At 43.2% G+C, this 16,869-nt stretch overlaps 1 protein-coding gene and 1 long non-coding RNA gene across 3 annotated transcripts in view; one reads left to right on the top strand and one right to left on the bottom strand.

Annotated features, from left to right (window-relative positions):
- The window catches only part of LOC144682767 (uncharacterized), a 28,174-nt gene extending 25,686 nt beyond the window's left edge, over positions 1-2,488 (top strand). Inside the window, exon 2 of the long non-coding RNA XR_013577101.1 lies at positions 1,635-2,488. This is a non-coding gene — a long non-coding RNA (uncharacterized LOC144682767). The remainder of the gene's footprint in view (positions 1-1,634) is intronic.
- Positions 2,337-16,869, bottom strand: part of micu2 (mitochondrial calcium uptake 2) — a 515,698-nt gene continuing 501,165 nt past the window's right edge. For both annotated transcript variants that reach the window (XM_078545440.1, XM_078545441.1), the window contains 2 exons: positions 5,936-6,093; positions 2,337-3,546 (listed from right to left, as the gene is read on the bottom strand). In XM_078545440.1, the coding sequence (XP_078401566.1) occupies positions 3,442-3,546; positions 5,936-6,093 (263 nt within the window). In that variant the 3' untranslated portion in view covers positions 2,337-3,441. The remainder of the gene's footprint in view (positions 3,547-5,935; positions 6,094-16,869) is intronic.

Below are 16,869 nucleotides of genomic sequence, written 5' to 3'. Positions count from 1 at the left end.
GGCTGTCCCCAACTCTGCGCACCTGACTCAGGAATGAAAATTCGGGCCATAATCTCTGACTGGCTATCACTGATAATTTCTTCATATCTGTTTTCATACACACTCCCTGGCAGCCTTAAACTTGCTAACAGTATTTCTACCCATGAAAGAGAATACCTCATCAAGCTCCTCTCCAATGCCTAATTCACATTCCTCTAACAGAGCAATCACACTTGCATCTACTCAAGAACATCCTTGCCTTGATCCTTGTCACCAACAGAGTCCCTCTTATAATAGCAACCTTTGTGGTTCAGGGTTGTGGGCTAGAGCCTATAGTGCACATGGTATAAAGCTAATCTGATTGTGCATCACCAGGTCTGACCATTTCAAGCTGCACCATCTGTCCCTCTCTCCAGCCAAATCTTCCTATGATTATAGAGACATCGAGGGCAAGGATAACCTGAAAACTCTCTTTACATCATGAACAAGCTCTTCAAAAGATCTTCTCTGGCATTGATTATAAAAATGAGGAGCTCAAGGATATATTTGTTTCCAAATTGAAGCCATCTGGCAGCCTCTACACCCTCCTCTTCCTAACTCCTACCAACTTTTCTATAAAGCTCTAGCAATAAAATTGGATCAAATATTCAATTTGTACAGCTTTTCTTTAATCCCACCCGAGCTCTCATCACATTCACTTTTTCCACCATTTGATTGTTTTATTTTTCCAACCAAGCAATTTATTCTTGGATTCATGCTGTTGTCACTGCCAATCTTTTCAATTCTTCAGGAAAATTACCCATCCCCATCAGTGCAAGCCATTCACTTTGCAAAGCGACAGCAAATTTTGCAGCCATTCTAGTTACATAATTCTTTTTGGGAAAGTCTTTCAAATTGCATTTTATTGCAGCAAAAAGTGTACATCGCGCATCTAAATTTGCATGTGAAAAACTGATGAACAAAATTATTAAAGGTTAACACATAAAAAATGTAATTTACATTAGAGGATCCACTGGATTGCCTGAAGGCAAGATGTATTTGTAAAATGCACATTGCGAATATGTTTAAGGAGTGAACCTGTCTGTAATTTTGGCACATATCCTTAGATGTGCTGTTGGTAATTATTTTGCCTTTCATACTTTAGTATTCCTCAATATAAGGTAATAGTTTTGTTATCTTTCGTTGTTTTGAAGAAGCAACAGATACTAAAAGTATCATGACTTAGCTCTATTTTGGGAACAAAATGTTACAAATACGAAATTAAGGTGGAGCACTTACCAAACAGGAGGGTGTTGCTTTTCAGAAAGCATTTATTATGAAAAGTACTTTTATTTCTTTTGTAAATACTTCCACAGAACATTTTCTGAAAATATCTATAAAGCTTTAGCAATAAAATTGAATCAAATATCCAATTTGTAGTTTGTCTTTATTTCATCTATACAATCTAATGAAAACTGTTGTATCGATTCTGACTAGGTTAACTTATGTTAAATTTAGAATAATTTCACATGCTCATAATGTGGATGATTTGAAAAAAAGCCATGTACTATATCGGTTACTAATCCAATTCATATAGCCTTGCTTTCAATAAACCGTTCATCAGTTACAGGCACATATTTGTTAAAAGGATTCAATCTCATTTTTCTTTCTTACAGGTTGTCCCAGAGGAAGGTCTACAATGCTGATAATTCCATTTAGAAGCAGTTGACCTACCGAACTAGTTTGAACTTTTACTGATTGGAATGTCAAGCTGAAGTGTTGTTGAACCAATTTAGCACTTGAGTTCTTGAATAACCTTCTTTACTATCTGCAACTAATATATAGTGTAGCAATACCCTACTGTGGGTTTCAATTCACTCAAATATTGATTCATTTCTCTACTGGAATGTGGAAATAATTTAGATTGAAGTCATTGCTTTTCAGAACCAATCATTATGCAATGCTGCAATGGATAGAAAAGTAAAAAAAAAACTCTAAATATAAACAGAATTCCATCTGCATTCAGATAGCTAAGGACCATGATTGTTTACAATGAAAGCTGACTGGTATATTTGCAAACAGGTGCAGGGTAGTCAGCATGAATTACACTCCATCTGTACAGGATCAGAATAATCTACTAAACAGAGTTCCAAACAAACAAGCTTAATGTTCTCATTTACAGACTTGCATCAGCTAATATTTAGATGGCTCAGTGACTTAAGTTTGGCAATTACTTATCATGTAGTTGCATGCCACAAGGATTACAGCAAATATTTTAACGTCAATTGGATAAAAGGAATGTTTGTTGCTCCCTTGGTGTGCTAAGAAAATGCTTGTACTAGTCATGCGTGTTCTGACACACAATAAATTAAAACAGATTTCACAAGCCAAACTTTATTAGTGCAAAAGAAACAGTCCAGATTTAATAGAGATTCCAGATGCAGTTCGAGATTTTGATGAAATCATTGTATTCCTTAAATATGAAATAACAAAGTCAAAGGGCAGTTTTATCTGAATATCTAAAACGTAATTAGGGTTGAAGAATAATTGCCTTGTAATCGCCACAGCAGATGCACAATAAGGATAGATTGCCTTCAACTTTATAATGTATTGTAGAATTTTACATCTTAGACTTACTGATATTTTTTTTAAAGTATTTTTTTGTCTTAGAGTCTTAAAGTATATTGTATGCAATAAATTGAAGAAACATTTAATGAAGTCTCTGAGTATTTCAATGCATTGAATATTTTCAGGGGGGAAAGTTTGTTTGCGTAATGCCACTTCTAGTGGTCTTACACAGACCAATGTCAACTCCTGGGGAGAAGCAACACTATGAGCCACTTCTGAGTGTCATTCTTCAACGATATCAATGAAGAATGCTGCCCAGGTAGAGGCCTGTGGCTCTGTTTGCTCCTGAGGATTAGAAGTAAATCTGCGTAGTGCGCTCGAAGCGGCGCTACGCAAACAAACTTCACACTTTGTATTTCTTATGGGCAATTCTGATTAAATTTAACCAAAAAATAAACAAAAAAAATGTAATCGATTTAATGGATCTAATTTTATTTAAAGTGCATTGCCTTCAACAAAACTTGCTAGATAAAACTCATTATTTGGAGGAACAAATGAGTCAAAAAGACCACATACCATCTTCAGCAGAATGTTGTCACATATAAATGACATGTTGATTTGTTTTGAAGTGTCTTACATCATTACATCACAGTATATGCATGTAAATAAATGAGGAAAGACTTGTCAAAATACATTTTCATGAAGGCACTATTGTTTTATTTTTGTCTAAATACACTGTTTATACATGTAAACATGACATATTTATGACATTTTGTTAAATTCTGGACACCTTCTACTAACCCTAGATATATTGCAGCTTTTTTTAAACCCATTATGACAAAATTTCTTCAACAAGTTGGCTCTCATGTATAGTATTGGATTATTTTATGTAAAAAGACCTCATGTTCAGTAGTATTAACAGGGGCTTTTTCCAGTCTGCTTCCAGGCTTCATGAACTCCAACAATAGTCTCCTTCTTCACACATTTAAAATAGCCCTTGAAACTATGTTGTGTTGGTGCCTGTTGAAATCAAAATATTGAGTCTAAGTTACTGTAAATAGACACAGTTTAGATCAGATTTGTCATGGCATTTTAACTCAAACCTTCTCGAAAGAGGTGTGTAGTTCAGAGATGACTAAGTGGCTAAATGCACCTCATGGGAAGGTACCAAACCATAGGCTAGAAAATGCCTACCAGTAATTGCTGGTTATGCCAAATTAAATAATCTCAGCTGTGGCAGAAACACAATGATAGGCTTCAGTATTCTTAAGTGGGGATAGAAAGGGGAGAATCGATCAGTCAGATACTGGCAGCTCTCCAGCACTTTGGGACAGAGGCGTGTAATACTGGATCCAGAATGTTCGATAAGTTTTGCGGTGGCTGCTAGCTTGGCCCTGCCAAAGGGGGTGAGGGGTTGGGGCGGGGTGAGGGGTTGGGGCGGGGTGAGGGGTTGGGGCGGGGTGAGGGGTTGGGGCGGGGTGAGGGGTTGGGGCGGGGTGAGGGGTTGGGGCTGGGGCTTGGGCTTACAAGGCCATGGGTGGAGGGCAACCTGGGGAAGGGCTCTCCATTCTGCCCAGGTGGCCTGTTAAGGGTGAAAGTCCCCCACCTGCCACCAGCCCATACAGGGAAGCCTGCTGGACCAGGCATTTGCTGTGGGTCTCTCCTGATGCAGGTTAAATCCCAGTGTGGTGGGATGAAGCCCTTAAGTGGTCATTAATTGTTCACTTAAGGTCCTCATTGGCCCACTGATGGGCACTGGTATAATTGCAGTGGGTGCAGGGGTGGGAAGGTCAGGGGTGGGAAGGCTGGATTTAACAAGCCCACCTTCAAACCCATCGGCGAGGGAAACTCACTCTTTGTGAGAAGAACTTCCAATGTTCTAAAATTTACTTTTTATGGATCATCATGAAAATTGCTGTTTGTTGGCCCTTCCATGTAAATTAGTTGCAGTGGTTCCCTACTACAACTGTGACGACTCTTCAATCAGTACGTTAGTTACTTATGAGTTTAAACCTGTGTCCCTTTACTCGACCCACATTTTACCCTACAGTAATATTCTGAATTTACCCTTTCCGTTTCCTTATTTCACACACTGCTGTAAGATTGCTGAAATGTTCAAATCTTCAGGTCTGAGACTAGGGATCAGCCCTGTTGCACCTCTCTGCACTGTTTCAGTGTTTGAATATCTCCCTTAAATCCTGGTGATCAGAACTGGATACAAATTCAAAGTGCAGTATAACCAAAGTACTTTACCAGTTGAATCAAGATTTCCTCTGACTTGCATTCTAATATTTTAGTTATATAGTTAACATTCTATCAGCTTTGTATTGGTTTATTTTATCCATATTCAATTTAATTTGCTATTGTTCTGCTTATATTCATGGTTTGTTTGATCCATTCTGCAATTTCTGAGCTGCCACTGCACCTCCCGATTCAGTATCAACTTCAAATTTAACTAATTTGCCTTGAATTTCTGAATCCAATCCATTGAGGTGGGGGGGGAATGATGTGAGTGGACGGGATGTGGTTGGGGAAGGGGGTGAGTGAAGGGGATGGGGGAGGGGAAGGGGGTGAGTGGATGGGATGGGGGAGGGGAAGAGGGTGAGTGGATGGGATGTGGTTGGGGAAGGGTGTGAGCGAAGGTGATGGGGGAGGGGAAGGGTGTGTGTGAAGGGGATGGGGGAAGGAACGGGGTTGAGTGAAGTGGATGGGGGAGGGGAAGGTGATGCATTAGTGGTTGCAACTTGGAGCTTTGGAGCATCCTACCCAAACATAACTGAAAGCACCTATTGTTTTTGACTCGTCATTTAATATCTTATCTGTTCTGAACTTACCCAAAACTGAGAGGTTATACTGATCAGTAAACATTGAACAATCTGGAGTTCTTTTCTCTAGAACAGAGAAGACTGAGGGTTGAGCTGATAGAAGTCTTTAAGTTTATGAAAGACTTTAATAGGGTAAACATAGAGAAAATGTTTTGGCTTGTGGGGGAAATGAAAACTATTTGGGAGGGGGGGGGGTTGCCATAACTAGTGGCCATAAATGTTAGATGGTCACTAATAAATCCGATAATTAATTCAGGAGAAACTTCATTATGCTAGAGATTGGTTACAATGTGGAAACTTATCACCACAATTGCATTTAAGGGAAGCTAGATAAATGCAGGAGAGAGAAAGGAATATGTTGATAGGGTTAGATGAGTTAGGTTCATGCAGATTATATACATCAGCATGGGACCTGTTGGATTGAATGGTCTGTTTCTGTTCTCTATATTCTACGTAATTCTGTATTTAGTGTCAGCTCTGGCTCAATTAGTATCATACCCAGTTAGCATGCCTCTGAGTCTTTAGGTTCAAGTACAATTAGTGCTAAGACCTTTGCTTTGGAAAACACAGCAAACTTATCTTACCTTTAAGCCACGATGGAGCCTGGTCATAATCACTCCAAGGAACTCTTGTTTGCTTAGGCATCCATCTCCATCCACATCAAAAATCTTGAAGACCGTATTAAGAACATTATCTGACAATTCTTGCCCTGTTGCAACTTTCACAGCTCTCTTGAAGTGTCCTAAATTTAACATGGAAAATATGTACAAAACTTACACCAAGTTGTTACAATATGATTGGAAACATCAGGATATAGAGAATACTTTTCCCCACACAAGTAATATATTGTTTGACAGACTGCCATGGACTTATGCAGCATTCATTTTTTTTATCTACTTAAAACATGTTAAATGGATATGAAGGCCAAAATTTTACGTATTTCATGTTTTAATTGTCTTAAATCATCTGCAAAATAAATAACTTGTTGTAATGCGCATCTTTGGTGATTGCCCATCAAATGTCAATTCTGAATGATGCCATTGGCTCCAGGAATGCAATGTTATTGTTCAAGGCCTATTTTACAGTCTTACTATCTGGTATTTCTCTTAAAGATATATTTACCTGTAATGGGATTGAGTGTGTGGTATTACCTTGTTGGTTTTGTTTTTGAAGGCTACACTGGTAGAATATGCATTGTTCCAGGAATTCCTCTTACCCTCGGAGTTAGAATAAGAGAAGCTGCAAAGAAATCATCAGAGGGACTTTGCGTCCGCCTGAGATGTGTTGCACAGTTCCAAGTTGCAGGTCCACAGAATCAGCTGGAGACACTTGGGCATGTCACAGAAAATGTGCCTATGCTAACTATGCCTCACCAAGGAGGCCTTTCTACAGGCAAGACTGGGTCCAAAAGAGGCCATGCTGTTGTGTGCACAGGAAATTCAATGAGCTCACATGGGTGCATAACCTGGGTGTCATTAAGTGGCCACACAATGTGCAGCTAGGCTGCTTCTCAAAGTCATGAGGGTTGTGCCCGGAAGTTCAACACCTGATCTTGTGATCCTAATTAATACAAGGGCACATTCTCCAAGCAGTTTACACTTGACTGCTAAGGAACAAGAGCTATGTTCATCTGAAGAGAAATATGCTGTTTGTGCACAATTCTTTTTGTGGTCAGTTTATTACCATAATTATGCATAGCTGCAGGTGAAAACTGGGACATGTGAAGGTAGTACACTAGTGTTGGGAAAGGAAAATCATCTTGCATACCGCATTTTAAGAAATGCAGACCATCAAAAGTTTTAGAATAGAGGGATAAACAACTTTAACCCACTAGCATCCTTTATCAAGGCTGAAAGTGGGAGAGGACTAAGAAGTGACAGGGGGAAAAAAATGAGGAACACACGCTGCAGCTTTGAGTCCTCGGTAGGTGCCAGTGTACTTCACTACCCCTGTTTGGTGGCTGTGGAAGTGCAGGTGGTGCTGCATGAAGAAGCTGTAAGGAAGGTAGCCATCCTGGTCACTGCAAGGCACCACAGGTCAGCATTGATGGATAGAAGGTGACTGAGGTTGGAGGGCACGGCTAAGCAGTCAACAGACAAAGAGTGAACTACACTTGCCTTATATAGCTGTAAATTAACTTCCATACATTTATCATGACCAAGAATCTTATGTCCATTTGATATGGATGCAATTATGGATGAAGGTACTGACTGCATGCAGAAGTATTGGGAAATATGTTCAGGATGTTACTGTTCACATTTTAATATTTAAATTAAGGTCTTTCCTGGTTTTGAGAGGTTGTTCCTGGCCCTGACTTTTTGCAAGCTGGAAATAAATGCATAATGTCAAGCGAGCACAGATCTAGTGGTAACGAATCTCTGCCTTTTCACTAATCAAATTGGCACAAGCAAATTGGAGAAAACTGATTAGAAAATACCTCCCATTACGTCCTCAGTTTTCATGAACATGTTAATAAGGTAACATTTTGTGCTGGATTTGCTGCTATACATTACCTGATTTTGGAGATAGTTCAGGAGACCTGTACTCCTACAAACGATGACGGGATGTAATACACCTGCCCATATTTAGGCTGTCATATTCAAATTTGACATTAAGAAAGGAAAATTTTTACCTGGCATATATTTCCTGGATCTTTTTACCTGGCATATATCAGGAACGCTAGTGCCCAGACAGCAAAAATCTTTGCCACTGATAGCAGAATGAAGAAAAGAAAAAGGCAGGGGTTGAATGATTTACTCCTGTTCCTATGATACTGCGGTCAAAATCAGAATTGCAGGAGGAGCATTGGTATGTAGGCCTGCAGAAGAATGCAACAAGGCCAGGGATGGATTAGGGCACTGGTCACCAGTGAAAATTAGGAATTTAGGGAAAAAGGAGCTGGAATTGAAGGAGATGTGATCCAATATACAGATGCTTCAGGCAGATTGTATCTACCAAGTACCTGCAGTTTCCGTTGTGAGGTCCAAGCCATTTTGAGGTTTGAGTCATTATGAGGTTTGGCCTTATTTTCACTGATCCAACAAACACTCTCCAATGCAGGTCACTTGTTGGGCAGGGCAGGAAATCATCCAGCTGCTGAAAGGAGCCATCCTGCAGTCGACATGATTGTAGGGTAGTGGGGGCACATATAGGCCAGGGTATTGCTGTGATGCTGAATAGAGTTTACTTCACTCCTCACCTTCAAAAAATCCTCCTTTTCATCCATGCCTTTAGTCACCTCCATTTGTTTTTCTCCTGCTCCTACTCCTCTAACCCCCACAAAACTAATAGGTAAAAGAGTTTTTGGGCTGTTTTTGAGCAGCCTCAAGTGGTCCCCTGAAGGACTACTGGTTAAGTCACTCAACTCCAGTACAAATGGGTGGAGTATACCTCAAGATTTCAGTTGGGTACCTATTGCATATTAAAAGTCCTCCTGCTGAAATAGGCAGGCTCTCCGGTGCATTCATTTAAAAAAAAATCATTTATGGGATGTGGGCATGGCTGTCTAGGCCAGCATTTATTGCCCATCCCTAACTGCCGTACTAAGATGATGGCAGCTGGTGTGTCAGCGTAAACCGTGCAGTTGGTTTCCTGATGAGATTTTCAGGTTGTTTTTAAAATTCTCACCTTTTGTTTTCAAATTCCACCATGGCCTTGCCACTTCCTATCTCTGTAATCTCCTCCGGCCCCACAACCCTCCAAGATATCTGTGCTCATCTAATTCTAGCGTCTTTCTTATGGCTCCACTTTGTCTTCAGCTACCCGGGCCCCAAGTTTTGGAATTTCCTCCCTATACGTCTCCGCCTTGCTAGCTCACTTTTCCCTTTTAAGACACCCCTTAAAACATACCTCTTTGACCAAGCCTTCGGTCAGCTGACTTAATATCTCCTAAATGGCTCGGTATCATACTTTGTTTAATGATGCTCATGTGAAGCACCTTGGGACCTGTTATTACGTTAAAGGTGCTATATAAATACAAGTTGCTGTTGCGTAAGCCAGGCTTCTGCAGTTAAAATAGACCCCATTAACCAACATTGTACAATATATAATAATTTATCCCCAGGACTTCAGTTCAAAAATCATGGCTGATATTCCAATGCAGTACTGAGGGAGTGCTGCGTTGTGCTGTCGGATGGCCATCTTTTACATGAGGTATTAAACCAAGGCTCCATTTGTCCTCTGCATGTAAAAGATCCTACATAAAAGGCATTTATTTGAAGGAGAGCAGAGGAGTTATCCCCAGTGTCCTGGCCAATATGTATCTCTCAATCAACATCATAAGAACAAATTACCTAGTCAGTATGACATGGCTGTTTGTGGGAGCTTGCTGAGTGCAAATTGGCTGCCACGTTTCCTACATTACAACAGTGACTACACTTCAAAAGTACTTCGTAAAGCGCTTTGGGACATGTGGTGGTTGTGAAAAGTGCTTTATAAATGCAAGTTTTTTAATCCAGCAAGTGGATCAGACTGCATAATGTTAATATCATGTTCAATTAGGGCCATGAGCTATATAAATATTGCATTGCACCAGTCATACAGTGGCTCAAAAACATCAACAGTTTATTATATTGCTGGGAATCTTAAATAATAAAAATATTGGAAATGCACAGCAAGTAGGGTGAGAAATAAACCTTAACGTAATGTAATCAATGAATGCTTCTCTAAAGGCTTAACACACAAAATTTAAAAAAGGCCAAAATTTTGGTCTGGGGGAAACCGGGGGGCAATTTCAAAAACTTTATTATGGCTGTAAAAATAGCCCAGCCAGTTGACAACTCTAGTCAGAATGATAGACAAAATGGAGTGGCAGAGAATAGTTCTGGACCAAGATGCATTTATATATTGTCACATCACATCTCAATTCACTTCACATTCAATGATTTATTTTAAAATGCAGTAACTATTATGTAGGTAAATAAAAATTAATTTTTCACACTTTTCTCCTTTATGGCACTCCTTAAAGCCTACCTCTTTGACCAAGTTTTTGGTCACCTGACTTAATAGGCTGAATTTTTGTCTGGGTGCAGAGACATGTTTTGGTGCACGAATGTCCACACTTTGATTTTTTTTGGAGGAAATCTGATTTTCCTCTGCATGCCAGACCCCATGCCACTTTCCTCTGGCCTTTTGTGGGTCAAGAATGCCTAGTTTGCAGAACACACACTTGCTCCTGTTGAGGTCGGCTTGCGCAAATTAAATGGGGGACAAAAATCAGATTTCGTACCCCACACAATCATTGTGCGGGATTTTTGGAACCCGACTAAAAACAAACAGGTTTGAGAATTCTTGAAGGAAATGGAAAGCCTGCTGAGGAGTTGGGGACATTCTGAAAGGTTAGTGTAAAATGTTTTCACAGTTCAAATGTCACTATAAGGAGCTGTATTGTAATGTGTTTTTAATGCAATGATTCATTGTAGGGATCCTGAAAAGGTAAGCTGACCCTTACATTGACTAGCATTGTGTAATTGTTCACATGCATTACAGTAGTTTTTCAATGGAGAAAGTGCCATAATATAGTGGAAAATGTTACAAAGTGTCCAGTCAGCCTGTGTTGTCATCTTTTGTACTGTGATTTAAATGGAGTAACAGCTCTGGCTGATTAAAATAAAATCTACTTTTGACATTTGAAAAGGATCTACAGCTGCTCCCATCTATTGATTGACAGGCATTCTGCTTCAAAATTGAAATGAGCACTTTCTGTTCTTTCCATCTCTAAGAGTACTCTATTTGGACACCTATAGCTATTATGAATGCTTGGCTGAGTTTCAATTGCTAGGCTGAGTTTCAATTGCTAATGGGTTTCAGCACAGCAGGTGTTACATTCATCTAAGAATAAATGATAGTTTTAAGAAGTTGTAATAACATTGTGCCTTTTTTGTGGTTTCTGGTTTGCTGACATAAGTATCAAAATTTTATTTCACATGGCAGAATGCATTGTTTTCAGTATCAATGACAGAGTATTTGATGGAAGCTTTAATTAGAGGTTCCCCTCCCACCCCAAGAAATGTAAAATATTTTCCATTGGTATTGCATGGAATCTGAGGACTATACATAGTGGATGCTGGATGACTGGTTATGGACGATACAAAGGGGTGCATAGAGGGGCATGAGGTGGCAAGGGGGTGGGTGGAGGCTTGAAGGAGGTGAGGGGTGATGTTTAGCAGCCTTTAAACAATTTTAGGAGCTGTGCTACTGTCACCGAGAACCCAGAGAGGTGTTCTCACCAGCCCACCTCGCCGCACCTGCACTCTTCCCGCACTGGTTTGCAGCTTGCAAACTGCATTGTGAACCTGAACCCTGTGGGAAAAGATAAGAATCCTGGCTAAAGTCACACATCAGTTGGGAATTCAGTTTGTGATGTGTGAAATGGCCCGACTTGCAAAATGCTTACCCGAGAGGATAATCCAGCCCAGATTCTCCTTATGTGGCTCGGTGTCATATTGCTCATGTGAAGCACCTGGGACATTTTATTACATTAAAGGTGCTATATAAATATAAATTGTTGTTGCTTAAGCCAGGCAGCTGCAGTTAAAATCAACCCCATTAACCAACATTGTACAACATATAACAATTTATCTCCAGGACTTCAGCACAAAAATCAAGGCTGAAAATGAGTTGAATAAACAATTAATTATTATATTAATTGCATGGATTGAATGCAGACAGGACACATTGCTCATCTTCAAATAATGCCATGAGATATTTTATATCTACTTGAACCACTTGAGCAGTCACAAAGGGCCTTCATTTAACATCTTCTCCAAAAGGATGACAGCTCTGGCAACGCATCACTCCCTCAGTAGTGCACTTAAGTGTCAGCCTATATGATGTGCCTAAATCTTAGATTAGGATCGGAACTACGGCCTTTTGGCTCAGAAAAGTGTAATGCCAACTGAAGCAAGCTAATGTAAGCCAAAAAGGTCAACTTTCTCTTTAGGAGAATATACAAATGGACTTTGTTGAAGCAGAATGTTACCCAATAGGTAGTACTGTTTTCACTGGCTTCTCATTTTCCCTAAGATAAAAGCAAAATACTGAGGATGCTGGAAATCTGAAACAAATGTGATATAATTTATACTGTCTAAGGCAGGGTGGAGCAGGTGAAGCCTGATAGAAGGCCAGCGATAGGTGGGGACAAAGGAGGGATTTGCAAAGATGTCAAGGACAAAGGGAGTGTTAATGGTAGTGGTAAGGGCTAAAAAAACGGTGCTGATTGTGGCATTAAGGTAAGAAAGCAGAATGTGATAATAGCAGAACAAGGGTAGCGTTGTGTGAAAGAACAACATGGAACAAGTAACAGATTGTCCTGTAAGGGATGGGGTGCGGGGAGGGGCGGTGGAGGGGGAAAAAAGGATAGAAAATAGGATAGAAGGGGGGATAAAAAGGAGGATACAACCATTGATGAATGAATACAAATAAAAATAAAAATAAGTGGATAAGAAGTAAAAGTGAATATAGAAAAAGGGTGAATTAAATAAAGGGGATGGGGATGGCGATGGAGGACTCATGGTCTGAAGTCGTTGAACTCAATGTTAAGTCCGGAAGGCTGTAAGGTGCCCAGTGGGAAGATGAGGTGCTGTTCCTCCAGTTTGCGTTGGGCTTCACTGGAACATTGCAGCAGGGTAAGGATGGATATGTGGGCATGAGAGCAGGATGGTGTGTTGAAATGGCAAGCGACAAGAAGGTCTGGGTCATGGGGCAGAATCTTCTGCCTGTCAGGTAGGCTGGTCGGAAGCTTTCGCGGAGCCGATTGCTGCCCGCGATTGGCTCCGTGCCGCCATTTTATGCGGGCAGGCCAATTAAGGCCTGCCCTGCGTGAAACGCAGCTCCCAAGGACAGCGGGAGGGGGTCGGTGGCGGTGGGACTGCAATGAACAATGGCGACCCAGTAGCCTGTTTAAAGAGTCCGCAGGCAGCCTTCCAAAGGCTGTCAACCATGGCCAGCAGAAGGGCTCCCGAGAGCACTGCTGGTGAGCAGGTCAGACAGGAAGACAGGTCAGTGGGGCACTGTGCCCCTCACTTCTCAGACGAGTGCCTTGCTGCCCTCCTGTGAGATCCTTGTGCCGAGGGACGGGAAGAGGAAGCTCCCCCACATAACCAAATGTGCCTGGGAGGAGGTGGCAGAGATTGTCAGTTCGCACGATGTGGTGCGACGCACCTGGGTTCAGTGCCGCAAGCGTTTCAATGACCTCTTGCGCTTGGGAAGGGTGAGTACTGTGTTGGCATGGGTCACTTAACACAGCAGTTAGGTTTCCCCCCCGGCTCCTCCTGCCGCCAACTCTTAATGTAGTTACTGCATTGAATCATTCACGGCATGTGGCCTTCGCTGGGTGGGCCAGCATTTATTGCCCATGCCTAGTTCACCCTGAGAGAGTTGTTCTGAGCTGGGTTCTGTACCCGCTGCATGTGGTAGACTGACACCCACAGTACTGTTTTGGGGGTGACCTTAAGGATCTGCACCTAGGCGCAGTGCTGGAACTCCGAAACATGTCAAAGTCAGGATGCTGACTGACTGGGAGGGGAACTTCCAGGTGGCGGGGCACCTATCCATCTGCTGCCCTTGGCGTTCCACGTGGCAGTGCTTACTTGCTTTGGAAGGTCAGACCATGTGGGTGGCAAATGTGATGAAGGCAGCATCTGGGCAAGGTGGGGGTCAGCCCTGGCTGCTTGGTGTGAGTGTGCGGCTGATCCAGGGTCACGATTCACATGAGCCCTGCAATGTTTCACTCAGGTGGGGGTGGCAGGGATGCAATGGCAATCCAGGTACAGGGTGGACTAATCAATGCTCCTCTCTCCTTTTCAGGAGAAGACCACACACAATAACACAGAGCGGATGCAGACTGGTGGAGGCCAGGCACAGTTCGTGATTATAACCAGATACGAGCAGGAGGCGATGGAGCTAGAGCCCAGGTCCATTGGTAACAGTGAGGCTGGGGTGCCAGGGGGAGGTAAGAGTGCTGTGCACTGAGGTCACCACGTCTGTCCCTGCAACCATTCCACTGTTGACTGTTTAGTGATTTAAGCTTCCAACATGGGTTTCCCATTGATTATGGAAGGAGGAGCGCATACTGATCCTGGGGCCAGGCATGCACATTGACATTGTCTCGACTTTAACTAATCAAATGTCCTTGTTCTTCCTTTCAGCATCACTGGAGCAGGACCGGGATGAGGAAGTAGAGGGGCTGCCACTAACACCTGAGGGCCCGGACAAATTACAAGCACCAGCGTCACACCATCTCAGCCAGGCAGGCACCAGCACAGATACTAGCACCTCGGTGGGGATTAGATCGATGGCTAGCATCCCGGTGCACAGCAGTGAGGGCACTTCACACTTGCTTGAGTGCCCATAGTGCCGGCAGTTGGAGGACTGCAGGGGTCCAGGAACATGCTCAGTTGGTGGCTGATGATGTGCCTCTGGAGTCGTCCCTGAGGCAGCAGAGGCTGGACACCCAGCAGGGTCTGCGGGAGGATCTGGCGGAGATACATGAGGCAATATGTGGCATGGTCTCCGTGCTGGAGGAGTCTATGCGGAGCATCAGCAATGCATTGACCCTCACGGCTGATCGCAATGCTTCCTCCATGGAGAGGGTGGCAGCTCTCGTGGAGAGGCTCCTCCAAGAGAACAATCAGAGCTTCCTGGGGATGCGTTTGGACCTGCAAGCCCTCACAGTGGCATTGACCTCAGCTGGTCAGTGTCAGTGTGGGAGATGGATTGGGCACCAAATATCCCAACTAGGTGCCCATCCATCAGTGGTGAGCAGGGAGGTCTGAGCAATCTGATGTTGGTGCACGAGCTGCCTGTCGTCTCTGTGGGCTCCTCTCAGGATGCTCTGGATGAGGGTAGCAGCTCCTCTGCCCCTCTGCCAGTCACCGTGGGATCCGATGAGATTGCGGCGACTGGGGAGATGCCAGCCATGGCACTGGCTGCTCCCTCCCAGGCGGGGCCATCACAGGCTCCAGGGGCCAGAGGATGCCCGCCAAGGTCATCAAGGCTAACAGGACAGCAGAGTGAGCAGGCTGTCTCAGATGCCAGTGCCAGCGAGGGGGGAGCACCTCATTGTAGCACCCGAAAACGTAAACTTAAGGCACCTTACGCACACCACGGGCTTCTCACTGGTGGTTTTATGTTGCCCCGCTATTAGTTGATTATAATTTGGTGTGCAGCTCAACATCTTTGAATTAAGTCTCTTTTCTGTTTTATTTGTTACATTCATTAAATGCTTTATTTGTGAACAAGGCTCAGGGTTATTCCTCACTTCTGCAGGTGCATGGGAACCCATGATGTTATGAGTGACTTGTTTGTCATTAAGCTTTATTGACAAGGCACATAGTTAATGTTCGTAACCAGGCAGATGTTGCTCTCAGGTATCGAGTATTGAGCTTGCAGCCCTGGCATGTGTTGGAGGACCGTCTGTGGTGTGCTAGCTGAAGATTCATTGGATTAAAGCCTCCTGGGTGTCCCTGCCTCCCAGGAGAATGCCTGGGTCAGCATCTATCCCCTCAGTGTTCTCCTGTGTGTGCTCATCCTCAGACTCATTACTGGACTCATCGTGTGCAGCCGGAGCATCTGCGTCTAGATCTTCCTCCACTCAGAGATGGGCCATGTGAAGGTGATAGAGGGGTGGAAATTGGAAGCAAAATTGATACATTTTCTAACTCCAGGCAAGAGCATGAAGTGGCACCGAAACACTCGTCGATGTACCAAAAAAAGAGTTGTGGGAGGGGTCTTGAGTGGGACTGGAACAAGGAATGTTCCACATACCCCATAAAGAGACAGGCATAACTGGGACCCATGTGGGTGCCCATAGCCACATCTTTTAATTGGAGGGAGTGAGACATGTTTAAGGGGAAAAAAACAAAAAACTACTGCGGATGCTGGAAATCCAAAACAAAAACAGAATTACCCGGAAAAACTCAGCAGGTCTGGCAGCATTGGTGGAGAAGAAAAGAGTTGACGTTTCGGGTCCACACGACCCTTCAACACATCTTCCCCTCACCCCCCTGTCAGCATTCCATACGGACCGCTCCCTCCGTGACGCCATGGTCCACTTCTCCATCACCCCCAACGCCTCATCCTCTTCTCACGGCACCTTCCCATGCAATCGCAGAAGGTGCAACACCTGCCCCTTTACCTCCTCCTTTCTCACCGTCCAAGGGCCCAAACACTCCTTTCAGGTGAAGCAGTGCTTCATTTGCACCTCCTTCAATTTGGTCCACTGCATCTGCTGCTCCCAATGTGGTCTCCTCTACACTGGGGAGACCAAACGTAGACTGGGTGACCGTTTTGCTGAACACCTCCGGTCTGTCCGCAAGCATGACCCAGACCTTCCAGTCACTTGGCATTTCAACACTCCACCCTGCTCTCATGCCCACATGTCCATCCTTGGCCTGCTGCAATGTTCCAGTGAAGCCCAACGCTTCGCAGCACCTCATCTTCCAACTAGGCACTTTATAGCCTTCCGGACTTAACATTGATTTCAACAACTTCAGGCCATGAACTCTCTCCCCCAACCCAC

Source organism: Cetorhinus maximus, chromosome 7, assembly GCF_964194155.1.
Source record: "Cetorhinus maximus chromosome 7, sCetMax3.hap1.1, whole genome shotgun sequence".
Classification (NCBI taxonomy): Eukaryota; Metazoa; Chordata; class Chondrichthyes; order Lamniformes; family Cetorhinidae; genus Cetorhinus; species Cetorhinus maximus.
This window is presented reverse-complemented; position numbering and strand designations above follow the sequence as displayed.